The following is a 25397-nucleotide window of genomic DNA, read 5'->3' as shown; positions in this document are numbered from 1 at the left end:
AAAAAGTTGTATTTTGTTTTTTTCATATGAAAGAATTCCTGAAAAAGACAAACGAATGGATCGCAGGGTTGATTCTACCTGCCTTAGGAGAGCACCTCCCTGACCATTCACGCCAAGAAACGAACTCGTTAGAAAAAACTGCATCACGACCACGACCCCTCCACCCTCTCCCACTGCACCCCACCCGTGACGCTGACAAACACCTGGGAAGTGACGGAATGCTGTCCGGGCCGGGCACCCAGGAGCACCTCTCTCTGGCCAGATTAGATCTAGTTCATTTCCGCTGGGAGTTACTGCATGGTGGCAGGCAGGGCCCACCGCCCCTCGGGCTGTAATCAATAGCTGAATAAAGACACGGCAAGCCTTCCAAAGCAGAATGCGCACAGGAAACAAATCTAGGAAATCCTGCTTTCTGTTACAGGAAATGAATCCTACCCCAACTGGTAGAAATTATTCAGGCAGCCTCCAAAGTAAAACGAGTCCTGGTCTCTATGTGGATTCCGTACATGTGACCTTGCCTGGACCAGCAATGTTTTATTGATACAGAATTTCAAAGGTGGGATTCTAGACGCAGCCAAGTCGATGCGGAATCCTACAGGGATTTAGAAACAGTACAGCTTTCTGAAAGATTTTGCTGGAACTAGATTTAGCCTCCTTTCTGCCACCTGGTGTATTTATACACAGAGATGTGTATATTCAGAAGATGCACACTGCATCTTTTGAAATAGTCTGGAAGGCAGGTCAGTAAAATATTAATAGCAGTTACACCTTTAGTTAGTAGGATGACAGTTTGCTTTTTACTTTATCTGTATTTTCACATAATCTGCCATAAACGCAAAATAACTATACGATAATAAATAAAGCTGGGGGGGGGGGGGACACTGACCTCTGTGGAGACACAAAAGACCAAAAGAAAATACCTCTTTTTTTTTTCTTTTTTTTCAATCACTACTCGGAATCTTAGAAAACCAAGAGAGATCTGAATCTGAGTGGAATTTATGAACAGGAGCGGAGAAGCACAAAGCATTCTGTGAAAGATTAACCCTCATGGAAAAGCTCTGCCCGGCCCTAAATCAAATATATCAAAGTTGGGTGGGAACCAGGAGCCTGGGACAGGCGTTGAAGGCCTCCCGTACGCGTGCCAATCAATAGCCAAAATTAGGAGCTCACAGGGAGCGGTACTGATCAGATCGTCATTTCTGAAACTTGTTCAAATGCCAATCCCATTAAACCCCCTCCAAGCTACTGGTCCTCTGCCCGTAACTACCCAGAATCTGGCCCTCTTAGACATCTATTCAGGGATAGTGTCTCCCAGTTCCAGATGGAAAAGCAAGATCAAATAGACTAAATTCGGTGGAGAGATGATGACAGATCTGAAGTTTTTAGTTATTACAGCACAAGTCTGAAGAAATGGGTCGGATCATCCATATCCGTCCTCCTCCCACTTTCCCTCGCTCTACACACAAGGCCCATCTCAGAATCTGGCCAAGGGTTGCAACATCCTTCACCCCTGGAAATCTGGTTCAAATGTCAGTGGTCACGGATGAACTGGGTGCACAGTTGTGCTGTTCCATAAACACCAAGCAGACCACAAGGGGTCGCCTTCCAGGGGCCACAATCCAGTGCCCCCAAGAAGAAGAAAGAAGCTACTGGACAGGGAAAGCCACATCCGAAAGTCCTTTAATTTTTGAAGTTTGGAACAGGTTCTCGTTGTGGTAACCCCGCCCCTCCCCAAACGCCATCAAGCACCAGGCTCACCGATGTTCTCCAATTAGTCTGGACCTTCGAAACATTTCATTTACCAGAGAAGCCCCATCCCTCCCTAAAATGAACAACAAAAACAACCGGAAGCCCTTGTAACGCTGAGGGAAGAGTAAGATGGTTTAAAAATGATTCTAGGAGGCGCCTGGGTGGCTCAGTCGGTCAAGCGTCCGACTTCAGCTAGGGTCATGATCTCGCAGTTTGTGAGTTCGAGCCCCCCGTCAGGCTCTGTGCTGATACCTCAGAGTCTGGAGCCTGCTTCCGATTCTGTGTCTCCCTCTCTGTCTCTCTCTGCCTCTCCCCGGCTCACGCTCTCTCAAAAATAAATAAAAACATTGGGGCGCCTGGGTGGCTCAGTTGGTTAAGCGGCTGACTTCGGCTCAGGTCAGGATCTCACGGTCCGTGGGTTCGAGCCCCGCGTCGGGCTCTGTGCTGACGGCTCGGAGCCTGGAGCCTGTTTCAGATTCTGTGTCTCCCTCTCTCTGACCCTCCCCCGTTCATGCTCTGTCTCTGTCTCAAAAATAAATAAACGTTAAAAAAAAAAATTTTTTTTGAAATAAAAATAAATAAAAACATTTAAAAAAAGGTATTGGGGTACATACACATAATTATAAAAAGCTGTCTTTAAGACTATTCAAAAATTTGGGAAGGAGGGATGATGAAATATCAAGTTTAAAACAGAGGGTATGAAACTCTATGCTAAAATTCCCTTTTCAGTTAAAAACATATGAAAAGATATTGGGGGTGCCCAGCTGGCTCAGCCAGTGACGCATGCGACTCTTGATCTCAGGGTGGTGAGTTCGAGCCCCACAGTGGATGCAGAGATCCCTCAGAAATAAAATATTAAAAAAGAAAAAAGATACTGGAAGATCACACATCAAAAACTTCTTAGTGGCCTCTAGAAAATAACTTAGTAAAATGACTAAGAGTTCGGGTTCTGACAAGACGTCCCCTGGGTGAAAACCCTGGCCGTGTCACTCAGGGGGCTGCCGCAACACGATGAATCAGCAAGGGGAAGGGAAACTTTGCCGCGTTAGCATCTCTGAGAGCAGGACAGGCCAACAGCACGCGCCTCCGTACAACGCGCACTGAGGACAGCGGCAACGACACAGACACGGAGCCTGCCCCGTAACTAAGTGTCAGACCCAAACTAAGGAACGTTCTACAAGCTAATCGCCTGTATTGCTCAAAAGCGTCAGGCCATGAAAGTCCAGGAAAGCCGAGGAGCTGTTCCAGATTTAAGGAGACAAGAGGTGTGACAGCAGAATGCAGTTTGTGTTCCTGGGTTGGATTCTGATGGTGGGGGTTGGGGGAGAAGGGGGGATTCTTTTTTTTTTTTCTTTTTTTTTTTTTTCGTGAAGTAAGTAGAAGCTAAGTCATGGGACAACTGATGACATTTCAATAACCCCTGCAGGACAGAGAATTGTACTGTAGCAATGTTAATTTCTGATTCTGATGAATGTCCTTGTTTTTTAGGAAGAAAAAATAAAACACTTAAAAGCAAAAAAAAAGATTGGGGGCGCCTAGGTGGCCGAGTTGGTTAAGCGTCTAACTTCGGCTCAGGTCATGATCTCAGGGTTCGTGGGTTCAAGCCCCACACTGGGCTCCACACTGCAGTGCAGAACCTGCTTGGGAGTCTCTCTCTCTCTCTCTCTCTCTCTCTCTCTCTCTCTCCCCCTCCTCCCCTGCTCTCTCTCTCAAAATAAATAAACTTAAAAAAAAAAAGGCAAATAAGGATCATGTCTGCAGCTGACTCTTCGAAGGTGAGAGAGACTGATAAAGCACAGGTAGAAAAAGGCTAACATTGGAGGAATCTGAGTGAAGTTTTGGTAAAAGGGGAATTCTAAGTACTAGTTCTTCAACTTTTTTTGTAAGTCTGAAATTATTTCCAGAATAAAAGGTTAAAAAAAAAAATCCAGGTGACTTTAGGCTAAATGTTTAACCTCTCTGTCCTGGATTTTTCTCTTCTGAAAATCGAGATAATAAAAGTATCTCTTAGTTGCCAGAAAGATTAACTAAGATAATACACAGAAAGCACTTCAAATGTGATCTGACGGGTATCAGATGCTCAAGGGAAGTTGCCTATTGTCATCTTTTAAGAACGAGACTGCAAGTGACCCAGTTTCTTCTTATAGTTGTCTGAAGTGTCCAAATTTTCTATCCTGAAGTGTAATGGCTTTTGTAATCAGAATACAAGTTTTCTGGAAGGGAAGGAGGGAGAAGGAAAAAAGACCAGAATGTTCCCTATGCCTGAATCATACTCACGTCAGGAAGGCAAAGAATATATTATTTTCATACTGGCCAAGTGCTCTCCTACACGTATGCAGAGTGCTCCCATCATATGAGACCCCGGGAGGAAAAGCAATTAGGGGCTTGTTACAAAAAATAAAGATCAGCCATGCTACGAGACTCTCTGCTCTTGAACATGGAATCAGATGAGTCCTTGTGGTCCTAGCAAAATAATGTGCTTATGTATAAACAACGACGTGGCTGACGAAACTTCATCAGAACGCTTTAGTGTTTCAAAGGACGCCATCGTGAAAGTACAAAGACAGCCTTCGTAATAGGAGAAATTGCTTGCAAATCATATATCCCATAAGAGACTCTGATCTAGAATATACAAAAAAACCTCTTTCAACTCAACAACAAAAAGACACATAAGTAAAAGGGGGCAAAGGACACTGGAGAGAAGATACACAAATAGCCAAGAAGCAGGAAAAGCTGCTCAGCCTTAGCGGCCATCAAGGAAATGCAAATGAAAACCCCGAGGGAGATTTCACTTCACGCTCCCTAGGATGGCCAGAATCAAAAGGCCCGACAAGGACACATGATGGCAAAGAAGGAGGGAAATTGGAACCCTTACACGTGGTTGGTGGGGATGCAAAATAATGTAGGCACTTTAGAGAGCAGTGTGGCAGTTTCGAAAAGGTCAAACATGTAGTTTTGACATACAGCCCGGCAGTCCTACTCCTAAAGATACGCCAAGAGAAATGAAGATTCTCCAAAGATACACCAAACACTTGTGAAACAAAGGTCCGCGGCGGCAAAAGAATAAAAGAAAAAGAGAAGCAATCCGAAAGTCCATCAACTGACAAACGGATACACAGAATGTAGTATTATCCACACGATGGAACATTATTCGTGCACAGAGAGGCATGAAGGGCTGAGACGTACCGTTGCATGGACGCGTCTTGAAAACAAACGCTAAGTGAGAGAAGCCAGACACACGTGTCACATACTGTAAATTTCCATTTGTGTGAAACGTCCAGACTCAGCAAATCCGGAGAGAGAGAGCTGGGGGGGGGGGGGGGGGGGGGGGGGGGGCAGGAGTCCAGGAGAAGATATGGGATGGAGCGCCTCCTTTAAGGGTGATAAAAAACGTTCTCCCCCAATCGCGTAATGGAGGCCTCAGGCCGCGAGGATACTAAATGCTAAATGGGTAATTGTATGGCATGTGGATTGTATCTTAATAAGGCTGATGTTTTTAAAAAAGGGAAGATGTGGATTAAACGGGACCCTTATGTGCTGGCCAGCTGAATCACAAACAACACCTCTTTGCTATTTGTGCACTTGGGATGGATCTTTTTTTTCTTCTTCTTCTTTTTTTTAATGAAGTACTCTGAGTATCCTCATTGATTTAAAAAAAAAAAATTTTTAATGTCTATTCAGTTTTGAGATAGATAGAGACAGGGGGTGGGTGGGGGAGGGGCAGAGAGAGAGGGAGACACAGAATCCGAAACAGGCTCCAGGCTCCGAGCTGTCAGCACAGAGCCCGATGCGGGGCTCGAACTCACGGACTGTGAGATCATGACCTGAGCCGAAGTCGGACGCTCAACCGACCGAGCCCCCCGGGCGCCCCACGTTTGGGACATATCTTAAGTCCGAGAGTGTTTCCTCTAGGGGGAAGGAAGTTCTGCATGCGTGTGAAAGTGTGTTTCCCTGGCAGGGCCGCGTCACCCTGGCTCGCGTCTGCTCACAGGTGGCTCCCCGGGGAACCCCACGCCCGGCGTGTGGAACAGAGGCGCACGGCGTCTCTCGGCGCCTCGCCACGCCTGCCGGCGGCTTACCTCGTCCGGGCTGGAGGCCTGGTACACGCGGCAGGAGTCTTCATAGCGCTTCTCAGCCTCGGCCTGGTCGGTCGCGCCGTTGGACTCGTACACGGGAGTCACGTTGTGGCAGAGGGCGATGGCCTTCACGGCCTCGTGCACACGGCTACTCATGGTCCGCCGCACCTTGGTGGTGAGCGTGGGGCCCTTCTGAGCAGGCGGGTCCTGGGATTGCTACAGGAAAGACAAAAGAACAAGGAGGATGACTGGAGACACAGAAGGGTCTAGAAAGTGTGGAAGAGCAACCATGTGGAGACACTGCTTTTCTCCGCGTGGCTTCGATGCACAGCGCTCAGACGACATCTGCAGTGACACTGCGCTCAACGGCAAGTAATTTTCAGGAGCCCGATCATTTACAGCAAAACGGAGGAAAAAATTACAATTCAGGGGATGAGGGTCATTCTACCCGTGAACAAGTGAATCCGTCTTCCTTTCGGTGGCATCAGGGCCTCTGACAGAGCGAAGCCCCCACTGCGCTGCAGGCGAGGCCGGTGAGGTCAGGGCCTCTCAAGCTGGGCGCTACCGACACGTGGGGAAGATGATTCTCTATTGCAGGGGCTGTCCTGTGCTCTGTATTCTACAGACCTCAGATGCCCTCCCATGGTCCATGGAGCCTACCTGGTCAGCCCCTGCCCACCTCTGTAACCTCCCTTCTTGCCATGTTCCTCATCCTCCTCTCTGCTCCAGCCACACTGGCCTTCCTGTTCTCTGAAAACTGCCACGCTCCTTCCTGCCTCAGGGCCTTTGCACCTGCCTTGCCCTCTGCCGGGCACATCATTTCCCAGATCTCAGCAGGGCTGGCTCACTCCATCTAATCACTGAAGGTCTCGATTCAAACGCTGCATCCTCAGAGAGGCCCTCCGCAAGAGCCCCAGCTTATCTTCCTGCCAGAAGTCATGCTTCCACGCTGCAATGCGGGATGTCGTGTTCTGGCTAAAACCAACTTGTTGACCTGACGACTCTCCCGTTAAGCCGTGAGAACGGAACTTGTCCATGTGTGTGTTGTCTGTCACCGCAATCCTAGGGCCCACGGCAGCGCCTGGCACGCACCGGTATTTGAGGAGCAAATGAACAACTTTGTGTTGCTAAGGCGACAGTGGCACATCTTGCCCGGACAGGATTTTTTTTTTTTTTTTTTTTCTATTTCCAGGAAGAAATAAATATCAAATTGGCTGACATCAGTTCTGGGTTTTACATCACAGTTTGGGACAAAAAGAACCCCTGCAACATAGTCTTGCTCCACGGCTGAGCCCCGGAAGTCAGAGAAGTTTCGGGAGCGACTGGAGCCCACAGTCCATTAGAAACGTATTTCATCCAGCAGAAGGGAAGGGACCCGATCTTTTCGAATGAATCCCGTCTTCTACCCGTGAACATGTGGTTGCCCAAAATAGAGAACAGATGAGAAGAAAACGACTTTCATTTAATTTTTTAATACTATTTTTAGCAGTGGCATTAGACTCCTCAGGTAATTAGACAATTACTAAATTATTCTGGTCATACAGGCACACACAGTGCTCCGGCTTCCTGCTCTGTTAACCTTTGGTGCCAAGAGGACACGAGTTTCACTTCCAGGCCAAAGGGCACTGCATGGTTACGATAATTAGGGTAATGAATCAGAACTCCAGTTTAAATGAATCATTATTTGCCAAGTGCTTTTAATTATAAAGAATTTACCTCTAAAATTATAACAAGGACTGAAGATTTACAGAAAGGTCCTCTCCGCTGGAAAGACCAAATCCAGAACGTTCTCTCTGAGCTCTGTAATTTATGTTCTAGCCACAGACGCGTGTCTTCATTTTGCCCACATTCCTTAGCACCTGGACCAAATTATTATCTAACATCAGGGGCAACAGCAAGACCTCTGACCAAGCCATCGCTTTGGCCGGCAAGGTTTGCGGATAGCGGGTTTGAAGGAAAGGACGAGCAAAGGGCATCCTTCGCAAACCTCTGGATTTTACGAGCAATCTGATGTCAAATCTGCAGAAGTCACATACTTCCGGCAGTATTTCACATGTGGGCTGCCACAGAGCTTTGGGGTTTTGTATCCCAGGGGAAACCAGTCTAGAGCGAGGCAGAGAGAGAAACACGGCCGCTCAGGTCTTTGCAAAGACCTCACTTCCAGACCAGAGCACCATCCGACAACAAGTCAGAAGGCGAGGCTGATTGGCCCCAACCAACATCACAGGGATTGGTGTAATGTCCCCACGTTTGTTTGTCTCTCTCCCCAATCAACAGTTACCCCCCTTTCCAACCAAGATGTCTCAGGGAGGAGGAATTAGAATTGCCGATTCTGAAACCGGCTTTTAATTCTCAAAGCAAAGGCTCATCCACACACCGAATGGCAATCCACGAAGATCATTAAGGTGCTGGGAATTCCCAGGGGCTCCGCCAGCTTCCCCATTTGTATTAGGGCCCGGTTTTCTAACACCCTCACGTTGCCCATATGGAAGAGTTTCACGTCGTACAGTGTTTATCTCCAGCCTCCTCCCCACAGGCCCTTTAACCCACACACATTTCTCCTTACTTAAAAAATACCAGGGGAAAATAAAAACAGATGTGGTATCCACAGAGGCAGGTTACAGCTCTTTTCGCCCTGGGGAGAAACCACCAGTCCTCTCGTGGAAGGGGCACAGCACAGCTCCACATGAGGTCAGAAGCTAGAGGAGGAGTCAAGACCCCCACGTCCAAGGGCCCCTGGCCCCGGCCCTCGGGTGGGAACCTCGCACCACATAATGCTTCGAGGTCATTTGACATACCCCAGCCAACACACGAGACGCAGAGGTGAAAATGAACCATAGACCTCCATTTCTCGTTATCGATCCATGGCAGGGACGCGCCCCAGCGAGAACTCCAGTCTCTGTACCGGAGGAGAGATTAACGCAAAAACTCAATGCTGAGTCACCACAAGCATCCCTTTTCTTTCTGAAATGCAATGAAAACGTCACCACTTACGAGCATGCGTAATACTCACGGATACTAGGAATGGGCCGCCACTCACATCAAAGAGGAAGGACTCCTGTTTCGACAGCCCTGCTTCACTCCCCAAATAAAGCTCAAAGCTGAGAGCTCATTAACCTCAAAGGGCCACCCCCACAGAGACAGGCTCACACCCACTACTTCCAGATGAGTCCACGGAGGCACAGGATGATTAAGCGGCTGAATAACCACAACGTTTACCGCTCAACAGACATCCTCCAGCATGACACAGGCAGCGCTTTTCAACTTGCTGAAACTGAACCCCACAGAACACCGGGGTTCTCAACATGGGCACTTTCGCCCCTCCCCCCCGCCGTGGGGTCCGGAGATACTCTTGGTTGTCACAGCTAGGGGAGGGGGTGCTACAGACACCTGGATGGTAGAGGCCAAGGGCGCTGCTGACCATCCCGCGACGCACAGCTCACACAACGAAGAACGATCCGGCCCGATACGTCACTGTGCCAGGGCTGAGAACCGGGGTACAAAGCCAGGGCCTGGACTAGGGTGTGGGAGGGGAGACTTCACCGTGCTAATCCAGAGCTGGATCCCATTGATTCCAAACTGCAGAACTGTGTTCATCACGGACTTCTGCCTGAATTTTTTAAATATCGCATCACCATAGGATTTATCTTGACTGCTGTGTTTGGGGTTGTTGCGGGTTTTTTCCGGCATCTCATTAAGTTTTGCTCCTTGGGGGCATACCTCAGTCTCCTTACCCTAGTCCTGGCCCTGTTAGAAAACCATTAAAATTATCATAATCACTGACACGAGTGAAAAAAAGTTAAGTTGGCTTGTGCGTGTGTGTGTGTGTGCGTGTGAAGAAAAGTAAGTTTGATAGTGATATTCTAACAGTGGTTCTTAACTGGAAACGCTTCTCAGAATAACCAATAAAGATTTTAAGAAATATGTATGTTTGGGCCTTCTATCCCTAAAGAATGCAGTAAGGCCCAAGCATAGATATAAATACAGAGGGAGATTTTCTAAACCTTACACACAATTCTGATGCTCCACTCTAGTTAAAAAGAATTAGGAAAGTATGACGGCTTCGTGTTGAGAAGGAAAAAGAAACATACACAGAAACAAAACATACCTCCCTCCAGACACGCAAAAGCAGAGGAACAGTTTGGCAGTGTAAATCTATGTTTTTTCTTCGTGCCTATCTACATTCTTTATTTCTTCTGCAGCAACGAAATGTATCCTAGGGGCGCCTGGGTGGCTCAGTTGGTTAAGCGTCACTCTTCGGCTCAGGTCATGATCTTGCCGTTCATGAGTTCGAGCCCTGTGTAGAACTCTGCCAACGGCTCAGAGCCTAGAGCCTGCTTCTGATTCCCTCTCTCTCTCTCTCTCTGCCCCTCCCCCACGCACACTCTGTCTCTGTCTCTCAAAAATAAACTTAAAAAAAAAGATAAAAATAAAAATAAATTTTGCTTTAATTTTGAAGATGAAAATAAAGAGTGATTTTTCTTCCGGTACTCCACGGGTCATCTTGCAAACTGTTTTAGAGTCCACGGATTTAGACACTGATGTTCTGAAAAATAAGGGGAAACTTCAGATTCAGAGTAGCTGTTTTCAAACACTGCTGTTGTTTGGAAGGCTCACTTGTTACAAGTTTTATGTTTAGAGATTCTGTCCCAAGTGATCTGACCCAGTTGCTCCAAATACTGGGCTTCATGAAACACTGGCACAAAAATCCCATTATCCAACTCTAAATTTAAGTGAGTGACTGTAATGGGCTCAGGAGAATCTTTTCGGGTGGTGGGTATATTCCAAAATTGGGTTGTAGTGATCTAATTTAGTTATAGTTCCACAACTCTGTAAACTTACTAACAAAGTTACTGAAAGGGACACAACATAGCTGAATTTTATGGCTGTTTTAAAAACCCGGGAAAGCCTCCATAACCCCATCACAAAAGTATTTACGTGCTCGCTGCAGGATTTTTAGATGTCATGAGAAAAGAAAGGACACACCTCGCTGAGGTGGGCGGGTACTGTTATTCTGAGCTCACTCCAGTCTCCAGACAACCTAACCCTATAACACCCAGGCATTTTAAATGCAAGGCCAGGACGGGCAAATGAATTCACGAGCTTCCGCTAAGGAAGGGGTGTGGGGTAGAGTTCATGGTTAAGACTTGTCGTTTTCTGCCTTTTAACACTTTACTATGAGTGCTATCTGTGCTAAGGTGAAAACGGACCATAAAAGCTGAGCTACGCAAATATCCCCGAGAAGGGATGGTTTCTGTAAATACCACAAGCTCATAAAAGCACCACCGAAATGCGCCAGGCTGTGTCTCCTGCCGGGGGACACGCACCGTGACCGTGAAGCTGTGCAGTGTAATCATCAGCCGGCCAGCGGTGCTGAGAAGGGGGCTGGAGAGGCAGGGGTGTCTGGCCAGGCGCTGGTAAGCGTGAGATCCCACACGGTGGACCCCCTCGGGTGGGGCCCGGAAGGCATTTGGGGGCCGATGGTTCAGACGGAAGAGTCCCTTCCGAGGCAGCTCCCCTGCCCTGGGGGGGAGGGGGGGGGAGGGAGGAGGGTGGGCATGAAGGCCACGCCTGGACCACGTGCAAGTCTCAGCCCCAAGAGGGAGCTGACGGTACAAGGGGGACCCCTGAGCAAGAGGAGAAGCAGGAAAACCGTGCGGGGGGGTTGGGAGGGAGACTGTAGACAGCCGAGCAAGGGAGAGCGGAATTTCGCTCTAGCGAGTGAGAAGGGCTGGGGTGCAGACAGCGAGGGGGAACACCAGTATCTGCAGAGCAATGGAAGCCGGGGGGGGGGGGGGGGGGGGCGGGAAGGGACCGCCTAGGACAGAGGTACAGGAGCTGGGACAGAGCCATGGGGGCACCGGTGCCACAGAGGAAGACAGGTCAGAGAGAGGGGCTGTGGCCTTTCCTTCCTGCCCAACAGAGTCCTCGTGATTTTTCAGGAATCCTAAAGTACATCTTTGAAAATGGTCCATGGACCCGTTTGGAGACAAGCCACAAATGCCCACACGGGGAGCCTCGAAGAAACTACAGGAGTTTCACCACTGACTGTACAGGAGAACGTTACATAAATCCAATTAACTGTCCTCCATTTAAAACCCACTCCCACTTCCCAGCTGCATCTCCTGCTCTGCCGTTTTTAGGAGATAACCTGGAAACCCAGGCATGCCTACCAGCGAATGTCCCGGAAAATTAAATGCCCGGTAGAACTGTGCCATGCAGTACTCATGGATTCCACCTTTAACCCCTGTAGAGAAATACTTCCCGCACATTTCTAACTGGGTTTCTGACAACAAAATCATCGTCTATTTTGACAAATTTAAGTAAAACACGGCCTCTTTCTTCTCCTCTCCAAACAAGAGCCACAACATGTACCCGCGGGTAAGCACTTAGCCCTGATGTGTCTCAGAATTACCAAGGCATCTGTTGGTATGTCATCTTATGTTTGTTTTTTTTTTAAGTTTATTTATTTTTGAGAGAGAGAGCGAGTGAGCACAAGCAGGGGAGAAGCAGAGAGACAGGGAGAGAGAGAGAATCCCAAGCAGGATCCACCCTGTTAGCACAGGGCCCAACCCGGGGCTCGAACCCACGAACCATGAGATCGTGACCTGAGCCAAAATCAAGAGTCGGATGCTCAACTGACTGTGCCGGCCAGGCGCCCCCCTCATTTTAAGATTAAAACACAGAAACCCAGGGGCACCCAGGTGGCTCCGTCGGTTGGGTGTCTGACTTCGGCTCAGGTCATGATCTCACGGTCCGTGGGTTCGAGCCCCACATTGGGCTCTGTGCTGACAGCTTGGAGCCTGGAACCTGCTTCGGATTCTGGGTCTCCCTCTCTCTGCTCCTCCCCCACTCAGTCTCTCTCTCTTTCTCTCAAAAATAAACATTAAAATTTTTTTTTTAATAATTAAACACACACACACACACACACACACACACACACACACACACACAGAAGCCCAGCCCTCCCCTAATCGTAACGCATCAGAATCTCTCGGGTATTCCTTGCTTTTGTTCCATTTTGTATTTAAAACGTCAGCAGCAATTCCGAGGAGCCGAGGTGGGAGCCACTGGTGTGACTTTTAAGGAATGTTAGCAATACCTTTCTGTGAAAAAAGGATCGATTTTGAAAGACTCTGTGGGAAAAAATGTGGGAGTAGCAGCAGAGCGGAAGGCCATCTCTGACAGGCTACTCTCCCGCACGCGGTCGCGGGGTTGACACGGAAGCTGATCGGTGACACTGTTTCAGGAGCAGGTGGCTCATTCCTGCTGCGTTGGCTCCTGACCAGGAACAGGAAGTGACACGAACCAGGAGGCCCTCAAAGCTATTTCTGGCACTCGGTAAAGGGCAAACAAGTTTCTCTTAGGTTTTTCCTAAGAGCCGTAAGCGTTTCCGTAGAGCAGGTTAACTCTGGGAAGGAGGTAGATGGGGGAAGTCTCAACTGCAGTTTTCTTTTTTTCTTTTTTAATTTTTCTTTAACATGTATTTATTTTTGAGAGACACACAGTGGAAGCTGGGGAGAGGCAGAGAGAGAAGGAGACACAGAATCCGAAGCAGGCTCCATCCAGGCTCCGAGCTGTCGGCACAGAGCCCGACACGGGGCTCGAACTCACAAACCGTGAGATCATGACCTGAGCCGAAGTCGGATGCCCAACCGACTGAGCCACCCAGGTGCCCCTCAACTGCAATTTCATCTAAAACACAAAGGACCGAAGGTCACCATGGGTTTGGAAGACGAGGTGGGGGGCGGGGGGGAGAGCGGGAACGACGGCGAACAGGGATGTGATTTCTCTCCTGGGTGATGAAGACGAAACAATAAATAAACCAAAAACCACTGAAGGGCACACTCTAAATGGGCGAACTGGACAGTGTTACGAACGATAGCTCAACACAAGTGTTAATAAATGCAAAGGAACTGTTTCAAGTGTCAAAACAGAAGGGTTTACCTGGGTATAAATGCTAAAAATGTGGCTCTGTACTTCGTCCATGGAGTCGAGGCCATAGGCCACGGTGCCCAGATGGAGCCGTTTGAAAACCATCTCATTCTGGGTAAGCGTTCCTGAAACACAAGACAAATCGAGTAACTGTGCCCACATCCTGGGGCTGTCGTACACCGTGACCACGGCTGCCGTTTCCTGAGAGTTTACTGCTAGGTGTTTGCGCTGGCCTCCACACTGCCCCCCCCGGGCAGACCTCTGTGTTATTTGGCCTGCCCAGAACCTAATTCCTTTTCTTTTGAAACGGCATCCTGGGGTTCCATGGGGACACGATCACCATCCCTCCCTGGGCTGGTCAGGGTGTCTGACTCATTCCATCGGCCAGGATGGTGGCCCAGGACGTGCACTAGATTCTATGCTGAAGGCGTCTGAACCTCGAGCAGACAGATACCTGGACAGGAGACGAACAGAATCAAGTTCACCCCAGTGACGGAGTCCTACAGAGACCTCCTGCTAACGTACCCAGAAATTCTCTGGTTCTGCTCCCTCCTGCAACCTAATTTCTCTCTGATTTGGTGAGCCACCCCAGACCTTTATAACGGACGCTCTTTTGTCCCACGGCTGCCAAATGGTAGAGATGAAGCTTAAGCCCAGGTATCGCCATGCCCCCGGCCTTGCTCTTAGTCACTCTGATATTAAATTGCAAAGTATTTTGGGGTGTGGTTCTGAGGGCCTGAAGCCAGACTGCCTGCTCTGTCGCCCTGCGCTTCTGACAAGGCAGTAAACCTCCCTGTGCCTCACTTCCTCATCTGTAAAATGGGGATAAAAATGCCCACACGATTAGGTGGAGGATTAACTAAACAAGTATAAACGAACACCCAGAAGAGCGCCCCGTGCGTAATTAGTACCGTGTAAGGCTTTGCTGCTTGACGATGGCGACGACCATCACGGTCACCGTCACCAAATAATCAGCCCTCATCCAAAGGTCCAGAAGCACCATCTGTAACACCTCCAGAAAGAGAATCCAGGCACCCGCCTCACCCAGAAGCCTGGGAAGGCCCAGGAAACAGCTCACCTGTCTTGTCTGTGAGCAAGTAGGAAATCCTCCCCAGCTGCTCGGGGATCGTGCTGGAACGAACCACGGTCCCGGGGATTTTCGAGTCCCTCCGAATCACCCAGCTGTACACGATCTTGCCCATGTCCAGGTTGACACGCAGACTAGTCAGAAGACCAGAGCAAACAGGTTAATAACAGCACATCTGCGAGGTTCTAGGGTCTCTGCAGATGGCGAGGACTCTTAACACGCATCTGGGCCACAACATCTGGAACCCCTGCCTACAGACGCGCGTCTTCGGCTGAATCCCCACATCTGACAAGAGTCAACACAGCTCTCAGATAACTCACCACCCAAGTTTTCACTTTCGTGAAGCGCTTCTATTTTGGACTAAGATAAAACACTGAAAACTTTAAATGCTTTTAAAATAGTGAAAGGGGGGGCGCCTGGGTGGCGCAGTCGGTTAAGCGTCCGACTTCAGCCAGGTCACGATCTCGCGGTCCGGGAGTTCCAGCCCCGCGTCGGGCTCTGGGCTGATGGCTCAGAGCCTGGAGCCTGTTTCCGATTCTGTGTCTCCCTCTCTCTCTGCCCCTCCCCCGTTCGTGCCCTGTGTCTCTCTGTCCCAAAAATAAATAAACGTTGAAAAAAAAAAATTTTTTAAATACTGAAAGGGTAGTTGTCTTAGTCCTTTTTTTTTTTTCTTCCTAATTACTGGTCCTCTGAGCCAACGTATTTTGATAATGTGCTGCTCTAACTTGTGGCAAAATCTACGTTAACAGATTTACTACTGAAACCAGTCCGTGCACAGCTCAGCGGCATCAAGTATGATCAGCCTGTTGTACCACCGTCACCCACCGTCCGTCTCCAGAACTTTGTATCTTCCCAAACTGTAATTCCATACCCATGAAACAACACCCCGTTCTCCCCTTCCTCCAGCCCCTGGAACCCACCCATCTACTCTCCGTCTCCCTGAATTTGACTGCTCTAGGGAGCCCACAGGAGGAGAATCACACAGATCTGTCCTTTGGGGACCGGCTGGTTTCCCTCGGCACAGTGCCTTCAGGGTTCATCCCTGTTGTGGTCCCCTTTGAGCCCGGACTCAGGACCCGTCTCAACGCAGCACTCCCAGCAGCCACTCCCAACCTCTTGAGCCGGCAGAGGAGACAGGACTCTGAGCGGTATCCCTGGCATAAAGCAGGCAAGGCAAGATCTTCCAAGCAGAGACTGATTCAGGAAAGGATGCTTCAGGGAGGAAGGCGCCCTCCCTCCTGATGCTACAGCCACAGAGCGCGGCTCACATCCTTGACCCTGACAGTTCCCGGTCATCGTTCTTCAAAGGGACCACGAGGAAAGAGAAGACAATGTCATGGCTCGTCCTCTGCTTACCTGATGGGAATGATGTTGGAGAACAAGAGGAGGAAGCGGATGATCTGTAGGTACCAACGACCGGCAAAGTGCTGAAGGGCAACCATGACGAGCGACACCACCACCAAAGCACCAAAGAGGATCTTGGTGAGGCAATTCACTTCCAGGTCAAACAGGCCAATCTGCAGGACAAGGCACAAAGGAGAGCTAGTGGGTGCTGGTCCACTACCCGGAGAACTGATCCTCCACTCAAGAACACCTCCACCCCGGTGAGTCGGTAGGACCCATCAGCCCCCGGAACCTTTGGTTGAGAATACCGGGCTCTGTGGGCTGGACTTCCTAACAGACATCCAAAGAACCTCAAAGAATTTGGATTTCAATTTTTTTTTTTTTAACGATTAAGAAGAGTTAGACTTGGGGCACCCGGCTGGCTCAGTCGGTTAAGCAACCAACTCTTGACTGTGGCTCGGGTCATGATCTCCCGGTTCGTGGGATCGAGCCCCGCGTCGGGCTCTGCACTGACAGCTCGGAGCCTGCTTGGGATTCTCTCTCTCCCTCTCTCTCTCGGCCCCTCCCCCACTCGTGCACAGACTCTCTCTCTCTCAAAAATAAACTTAAAAAAAAAAAAAAAGAAGATGGGGACTTGCAAACATATAAGCAGGCTACCGCTGCGTTTGGTGGCGCTCTGTGTGGCGTGACCTCTGCCATCCGCCACTGCCGCCTGTAAAATGACTCCACCCCCACCTCTCAGACCCGCACCACACGCTGGTCCAGCGCTGCCTGAGTTCAGGGCACACACACCGGGGGCACCTGACGTTTAAGGGCTGTACTGCTGAACACGAGGATCTTACCAACTGCGTATTTATGCTAACGTGTATGTTAACAAAAATGTAACTGGCACACCAAAGCCAGAACTTCACAGAAACGTGGCCCAGGGTAAGGCTGAAACATCAAACAAACGGCCTTCCGGCTGTAAGGACGGTCATGACGGTGAGTGGCATTCGTTCACGGTGTCGACAGAGGAAATCGTTCTGTACTTTCTAGCTCCTCGAAACTGGAGGAGGGGCCAGGCTGGGAGGGCAGGTCACGGTGCGAAAGAAGCGACAACAGGGCCGCCACCAGGCAGAGGGCACCGTGGACCGCGTTTGCCACAGCCGGCCGTCAGCGGGGTGGGGGAACCCGAGGCTGCCCCCTCCTCACTGTGCGGCTCGGCCGAACGCGGTGCTTCTCAAGGCCACCGCTCGGCTCAGACGAGCCCGTGGAAGTGCCTGGGCTCAGAGGCTGGGGTGAGGGTCAAGTGGGATGCGGGTGAAGGATGGAGGACACACAGCACACAGGTGCTCAACAGTTTTAACTTACAAGCTTTAACATTTTTATGAATTCACATACATACGTACGCATACCTGCTTATGCGTTACATGAACGCATCTGTAGATACGTAAACACACACACACACACACACACACACACACACACACACACCCGTATATGAAAAGACGGTAAGTTTGTATAAATGAAATAACACTGTTAGGTGTTCCTATCTTGATTTTTAATTTTTTTAAATGTTTATTTAGGGGCGCCTGGGTGGCTCAGTCGGTTAAGCGGCCGACTTCGGCTCAGGTCATGATCTCACAGTCTGTGAGTTCGAGCCCCGCGTCGGGCTCTGTGCTGACAGCTCAGAGCCTGGAGCCTGTTTCAGATTCTGTGTCTCCCTCTCTCTGACCCTCCCCCGTTCATGCTCTGTCTCTCTCTGTCTCAAAAATAAATAAACTTTAAAAAAAAATAAATAAATAAATAAATGTTTATTTATTTTTGAAAGAGAAAGAGCATGAGCAGGAGAGGAGCAGAGAGAGAGGGAGACACAGAATGGGAAGTGGGCTCTAGGCTCCGAGCTGTCAGCACAGAGCCCAACGTGAGGCTCGAACCCACGAACCACGAGATTGTGACCTGAGCTGAAGTCGGATGCTCAACTGACCGAGCCACCCAGGCGACCCTACTGTCTTTAAATCTAGCTCCTCGGGGGCGCCTGGGTGGCTCAGTCAGTTGAGCGTCCGACTTCAGCTCAGGTCGCGGTCTCACAGACCATGAGTTTGAGCCCTGCATCAGGCTCTCTGCTGTCACAGTGGGGTCCGCTTTGGATCCTCTGTCCCCCTCTCTCTCCACCTCCTGTGCTCATGCTCTCTCTCGCTCTCGCTCTCTCTCTCTCTCTCTCTCAAAAATAAATAAACATAAAAAGCCAAAATCTAGCCCCTCACCCAGACAACACCAATCATCAAGATACATCAAGTCAAAAAGTTCTGACAAGGAGATGCATCTTAGGACCACATACACACCTTACTTCGAGGATTTGAGGTATTCATGACACTCCGGAGTTCTCTGCCCGTGTACAGAACAACACCCACAACGGTACCTAAAATCAGGAAAGCATAATGCAAAGGGCTGTTAACAAAGACGATGATCTATGGCCACAGTGACCAGTATGGTAGCTAGTGGCCACATGAAGCCGTTTAGATTTAAATGCAATTGAAAGTAGTATGTGAAATACAGCAGCCCATTCTCACTCTACGTTCGCCAGGTTCAAGTGCTCAACAGTCACGGCAAAGATACAGAGCACTTGCACCGTTGCCATAAGGTCCGCTGCTCAGTGCTGGTCCGTGCGGCCCAGCAGCCTGGGGGGGGAGTGGAGGTCTGTCCTTTGTGCCTCTGCCCTCAGAGGTCTCCAGAGGTGCCTAGAACGTTCCTATCTTCATAAACAATTATGGAAGTTCAAATACACACTCTTCTTATTAGAGCATATTCTTCCCGCTGAGTCCGATTCCTTTCAGACACTGTGTCTTAACGAGACTACTGGTGGGACGGGGGGGGAATGTCTGTCCACAAGACAATTCTTTCCTGAGAATTCCCCTGCTCCCTCTCACCCCCCCCATACCGCGCTTTCTAGAAGTCAACAATTTATAGGAGGAATATCAAAGGCTAGCTGACATTAGAAAAGATGCTCAACTTTGTGAATCATCAAAGAAATGCAAACTAAGCCATTTCAATCCCTATCACAGCAACAGAAATTCCACAGCTTGAGAACATCCAGGGTCAGCCGAGAGGCGGAGAAATGGGTTCTGCTGCACATGCGGTTGGCTGGAGCGTACGTTGGGACAACCCGTTTTGGGGTGAAACTGGCAAGATTAAAAATCTACCATTGTCTGCCCTTTTCAGGGTATGCCGTGACAACTCTCAACACGGTGGGGAAGACAGACAGCGAGGGAGCAAACGAGAAACAGGTAGTCACGGACAGTGGCAGGTGCCATGGTGAAGTTCAGGCAGAAGAACGGGAAGGGAGGCCGGAGAAGGCTGCCGGTCTGTGCCGGGTGGTCAGCAAAGCAGTCTCTGAGTTGAGGACACCTGAGCGGAAGCTCGAACCCTGAGAAGGGGCCAGCCCTGCCAAACCTTCAGGGAAGATTCCCAGGAGCACAAGCAACCTAGTCTCTGCTGGAACATCTGAACTCTCCTCCCTCAGAGGGACATGCAAAGCCTCAGAGAGCCTCAGAGTTGGTGGAAGGGCCCGAGCCCAGGTGAAGCACAGGGACTGTGTCCCCCGGACAAAGCCCTGGGAGGAGACGCCGAAGTCCCCCTTCCAAGCTTAATGCACACGATGCGGTTCCCTTCCAGGAAGGCTCAGCAGATGGCAGGCCGGGGACAGCTCCCTGGAGACTCCCTGGCAGATGGCAGGCTCCAGTGACGCAGGCCTGCGGCCGCGGAGACAAACTAGGGGTGGCCACGCAGCCACTGCACCCACTCCTGCACAGAGGTGGTGGGTCTCAGTCACCGACGTCCAGGGTTCGAGAGGGTCCTAACAACTAGGGCCTCTGAGCGGGTCCCCCGCTGGCGCCAGCCGACCTCAGTGCCTCCCAAGGCCGCTGAAAATGGCCTCCCCCCCCACCCACCCTCCGCCTGTGCTAAAGACCAAAACCACCTCCACAAGATCCAAAGGCCAGCCACTGTCACCCAGAGAGAAACCACAGACCTCTGCTGGTCTGTACAGCACTTTAAAGGTTTTGGATTCGGGGCGCCTGGGGGCTCAGTCGGGTAAGCGTCCGACTCTTGATTTCGGCTCAGGTCGCGATCTTGCGGTTCGGGAGTTCGAGCCCTGCTTTGGGCTCCACGCAGATAGCGCAGAGCCTGCTTGGGATTCTCTCTCTGCCCCTCCCTCTCCATCTCTCTCAAAACAAATAAATAAACCTAAATAAATAAAGGTTCTGAATTCATTGCCAACTTTGAAATACAGGAGTTTTCATGCAAAAAAAATTAAGGGGCGCCTGGGTGTCTCGGTCAGTTAAGCGTCTGACTTCAGCTCAGGTCATGCTTTTGCGGTTCACGAGTTCAAGCCCCTCGTTGGGCTCTGTGCTGACAGCTCAGAGCCTGGAGCCTGCTTCGGATTCTGTCCCCTCTCTCTCTGCCCCTCCCCCATTCGTTCTCTCTCTCTCTCTCTCTGAAACATAAATAAAAACATAAAAAAAAAGAGGGGCGCCTGGGTGGCTCAGTCGGTTAAGCGGCCGACTTTGGCTCAGATCGTGATCTCGTGGTCCGTGAGTTCGAGCCCCGCGTCGGGCTCTGTGCTGACAGCTCGGAGCCTGGAGCCTGTTTCGGATTCTGTGTCTCCCTCTCTTTCAGACCCTCCCCTGTTCATGCTCTGTCTCTCTCTGTCTCAAAAATAAATAAATGTTAAAAAAATAAATAAAATAAAAAAACATAAAAAAAAAAGAAATTAAGAATTCTGGCTTCTCGCGCAACATCAGAAGATGCGGTGACACTGGGTCCGCGTTTGTCACTGTACTACCAGCAGGTGTGAAGCACAGGCACTCGCTTCAGCCAAGGGAGGCTCTCGGCTCATCCTGGTCCCCACGGGGCCCAATCAAGCCCTTCAAGACTTTCCGACCAGAGCCCCTCCACCCCCCACCCCCCCACCCCCGACCCCCACTTCCTGTGCTGTCAGCTCTCCTGACCCTCCACACTGTCACCCTCTGCCATCCGTCTGCGGAGTCAGACGCGTCCCCGTTTGGCCAGCTGGTTTCTTTCCCCAAGTCACACGGCTGCGGTCGGCTTTCACTCGGAGTTCTTCCTAACTCTCCACGACAGCGCGGTCCCGGGGTCAGCGCTGCTCTGTGACCCCTTTGTTCCCCATCTGTGACAGGACAAATGCTACCCCCTGAGCGCGAGCCTTCAGAAACGTCTACGGCAGTTAGATGCTGCTGCAACATTCAAGCATGCGACCACAGGACATGTCCCACCAAGCCTGGGGGCGAGGGGCACGCGGCGTGACTGCATGTGGGTCGCACGGTGGCCACGATCAACCTGCCAGGCTGGGGTCGGGGGAGGCAGCGGCACAACGGACTGGAGAGTCTGGGAAGAACCGGGCTCCATGACACAGCCGGGCCACCTGCTCTGCCAAGGCCCCAGGCACCCCCCACCCCCCCGCCACCGTCCCTTCCGTGTCTCACCCCAGTGACTCGTCAGCTAAGCGGCCCGGTGGCGGGTTACCGTGGCAACTGCATCCTCTACAGATTGATGCCGGCCAATGTCACTGGACCCTACATGCTGCCTGGCAAGTTTTCTTTTTTATTTTTTTTAAACTTTCAAGTGATAAGAGCAGAATGACCAAAACACAGGAGTTAGACTCTACAGAGAACAGAGAAGTAAAATTTCATCTAATCAAGGTCATTAAGGACGGCCGTTTCTTGAGTTGAGCACCAGGAAGGAAGTGGCTCGTATGTAACCTCACGGTCGCATTAGAACCACAACGTAGTCAGAGAACTACTCACTGAGAAGCAGGGGAAACTGAGGCCAGCTAAAGAAACGGTAAACGTCCAGCTTCTCAGACTCACTCGAAAACCTGCGCCCACTGAAGGACTTGGCAGGTGCTGCTACCGGATCGTTGAAATCACTGCTCTCTCTGTTCCTACAGCACCACTCACAAACGGTCTGAAATTTTTTTCTCCCCTCTTCAAGGTCCCAACTTGCTTTCCACTCTCTGCCTTCAGGGAGATGACCTCCTAGGCTGTGTGACCTTAGGCAAGTTGCTTAGCCTCTCTGAGACTCAATTCCTCTTCATTCCATTAAATCCTCATTTAATGCTGTGAGACCAAAACAAGAGAATGACAGCAAAACACTCTGTAAATAAAAAGAGCCTGGTAAGTAAAACTTATTGCTGTTCATCTCTGAGATTAAGGCTGAGAAGCCTTTTCCACCTCAGACCCTCCACCTCAAACTCATAATCTGCATGAAGTTTAGAGTAAACTAGAAACACCACAAGGGTGGAGACAAGAATCTTCTGGAATGCTACCGCAGCACCAGGGCCTAGCAACAGAACATCGCCGCATTACATAGAGGTGCTTGATGAAAGCCTTTTGGGGGCGCCTGGCTGGCTCAGTTGGGTATAGAGCACGCGACTCTTGATCTTGGGGTTGTGAGTTCGAGCCCCACGTTGGGGAGGAGACTGGACTTAAAATCTTAAAAATCCTGTAGGGGTGCCTGCGTGGCTCAATTAAGCATCTGACTTTGGCTCAGGTCATGATCTCATGGTTCACACGGAGAGCGTGGAGTCTGCTTTTTTTTTTTTTTTTTTTTTTTTCCTGCATGGAAAGAAGGAAAGCAGGAAGGACAGAAGAAAATCACCAGAATAAAAACCAGATAGACGTGTGAACGTGTATTTATTACCACAATGTTAGGGGCGCCTGGGTGGCTCAGTCAACTGAATGACCAACTCTTGATTTCAGCTCAGATCGTGGGATCAAGCCCCGGGTTGGGCTCTGGGCTGAGCCTGGAGCTTGCTGAAGACTCTCTCTCCCCCTCCCCTCTGTCCCTCCCGCCCACTCGCACTCGCTCTCTAAAGTTAATTAAATTAATTAAACTTTTAAAATAAAAAATACTTGTTAATACGTGACTTCAAAGTGGAGAACAACCGGGAAGGAAGAGTAAACCAGTTCTGAGAGATGCGGTGGACAAGAGGGAGGGGAGAGGCGGAGGGCAGAGTCTGAAGGGGAAGAGGCGCCTGCAGGGCCTGGTGGGCGTGGCCGTGGGTGTGGGCGGGGATGCAGGCTGGGCCTCGGGTGCGGGCGTGGCTTCGGGCCTGGCCAAGGTATGGCCGGCAGTGCCCCGTGGCCACGCTGAAACTCAGGGACCCATTCCTCACTTCGTTAGTCATCAGGAGGATCTGAGACATCCCGGATCACGCTGTCAATACGGGCAGGCAGCGGAAAAGGAAAACGGCGGAGGACCTCAAGGGAGCGCGCAACTCTGCCCGTTTGCGTTAAGCGGAGCCCCTGCGGAGGGTGAACTAGCCCCATGTGTACTCTGTGCTGGTCTGTGCTCGTCATCCACAGGCCTTGTCGCAGAGGACCCTGACCAAGCATCTGCTGTACTGAAGAGCCACAGGCAGCATCAAAGGGAAGAAAGCAGGCTGGCGGGAGGGACGTGTGCGTGAAGAGGGAAAAAGCCAAACTCCAGCAAACAGCAAAGACAGAAAGTTGCCAGCAGTATAATCATACGTTAATAACAGTGGATACTATTACGTAACATACGTAATACAGTAAGGACAGCTGCACTGTAAGTTCTGCTTCTGGAGCAAAGTGCCTGGGTTCAAGCCTCCACTTTGCCTTTTACCTGCGGTGTGACCTTGGGCAAATTACTAACCTCACTGAGCCGTGGTTTCCTCATCTGCAGAATGGGAATGATACCGGCACCTTCCCTCACGGTAACGTTGGGAGGGTTAAGTGAAGTGTGTAATGCACATAAAGGGCTCAACAAAGTGCCCGACAGATCAGAGGCACCCCACTGAGGTCAACTGCGGCCACCGCAGACACCTCAGCCCCTGGAGCCCCTTCTGCCCAGTTTCATCCCAGTGTTCACAAAACTAAAAGGCACCAATTTCCACGGCATCTTGGTGTTTTCTACACCAAGGCTCCAACTCAGGCCCATGGCCTTTGCCTGGGCACCAGGGCCCCTGGACGGACGGGGCCAGCCCCGCAGCCCCCATGGACACAACTTCCGGCCAGAACGCCCAGGCTGCCCCAATTTCTGGTACAGATTAGAATGTCAATCTCGGGAGGCAATTAAGGGCTATTCCCAGAGCGGACGCTGCAGAGAAGTCCACTGGCACAGCAGATTCTCACAGACGTCCACAAGTGTCCGAGGGCCAATTAGACGTCAGTTTGATTCCCTGGAGGGGCGCGAGCAAGTGGAAAACACCATCTGACCACGACTAATTTTCCCAACTGACAGATGATTATTCTAATTATACAAAAGGATTTTCTTTCCTTTTCAAATTGCTAACACATTCCTCAACAAGGGCGCCCTTACCCGACGCGATGACAGTGCCGGCCCAGAGAGTGTTCTCTATGCTCAAGCTCTCGCTGATCGGAGGGTCGCTGTCCTCCTGGAAAAGGCCAATGCACACGCATTTATCTACCAAGGTTTGGGCAGAATCCACAGGCTGTTTCCAGCTGGCTCCTCCCAAGACAGGAAGTGAGGAGGACCCCTATTCGGATGCCTGCACTCAGCCAGGAGAGAAGGGCCGAGCTCACAAGCCACCCTCCTGGGCGTTTTCATCCCACGGTGATAGGTGAAAAGGGTGGTTTGTGACTGAAGCCGGACAGGCTCCTAACGCCGAAGAAATGTCGTACAAGGCTAGAAATAGAATGCAGAAGCCCATCGAACAGAAACAGCCCTCTGCTGGCCAGCCCTACAGCTTCCAGAAGGAGACCATGGATTTAATTTGGAGTCTACAAATCTCCTGTCCCAGATTCTTCACAGCATTTCAGCCCAAATTTAATTTCTATTCTGAAAAGTTGGGACGTGGCTTAAAACTTGTAACGGAGGGGGCGCCTGGGTGGCGCAGTCGGTTAAGCGTCTGACTTCAGCCAGGTCACGATCTCGCGGTCCGGGAGTTCGAGCCCCGCATCGGGCTCTGGGCTGATGGCTCGGAGCCTGGAGCCTGTTTCCAATTCTGTGTCTCCCTCTCTCTCTGCCCCTCCCCCGTTCATGCTCTGTCTCTCTCTGTCCCAAAAATAAATAAACGTTGGAAAAAAAAAATTTAAAAAAAAAAAAACAAAAAAAAACTTGTAACGGAGGCAGACGGGGCTTGTGCGAGTGGAAGGGGTCACGGACGCATCTGAAGGGGACAGAAAGAGTGCTTTCAGAGCTTTAACGTTAATCGTAACAACGCT

General features: G+C 50.4%; 1 protein-coding gene across 1 annotated transcript in view; it reads right to left on the bottom strand.

Moving 5' to 3' along the window:
• Positions 1-25397, bottom strand: part of ATP9A (ATPase phospholipid transporting 9A (putative)) — a 132421-nt gene that overhangs the window by 44266 nt on the left and 62758 nt on the right. Inside the window, 6 exon segments of the mRNA XM_030309389.1 lie at positions 5829-6041; positions 13773-13885; positions 14839-14981; positions 16204-16364; positions 18516-18592; positions 24532-24607. Of these exon segments, the coding sequence (XP_030165249.1) occupies positions 5829-6041; positions 13773-13885; positions 14839-14981; positions 16204-16364; positions 18516-18592; positions 24532-24607 (783 nt within the window).

This window comes from Lynx canadensis, chromosome A3 (genome assembly GCF_007474595.2).
Source record: "Lynx canadensis isolate LIC74 chromosome A3, mLynCan4.pri.v2, whole genome shotgun sequence".
Classification (NCBI taxonomy): Eukaryota; Metazoa; Chordata; class Mammalia; order Carnivora; family Felidae; genus Lynx; species Lynx canadensis.
This window is presented reverse-complemented; position numbering and strand designations above follow the sequence as displayed.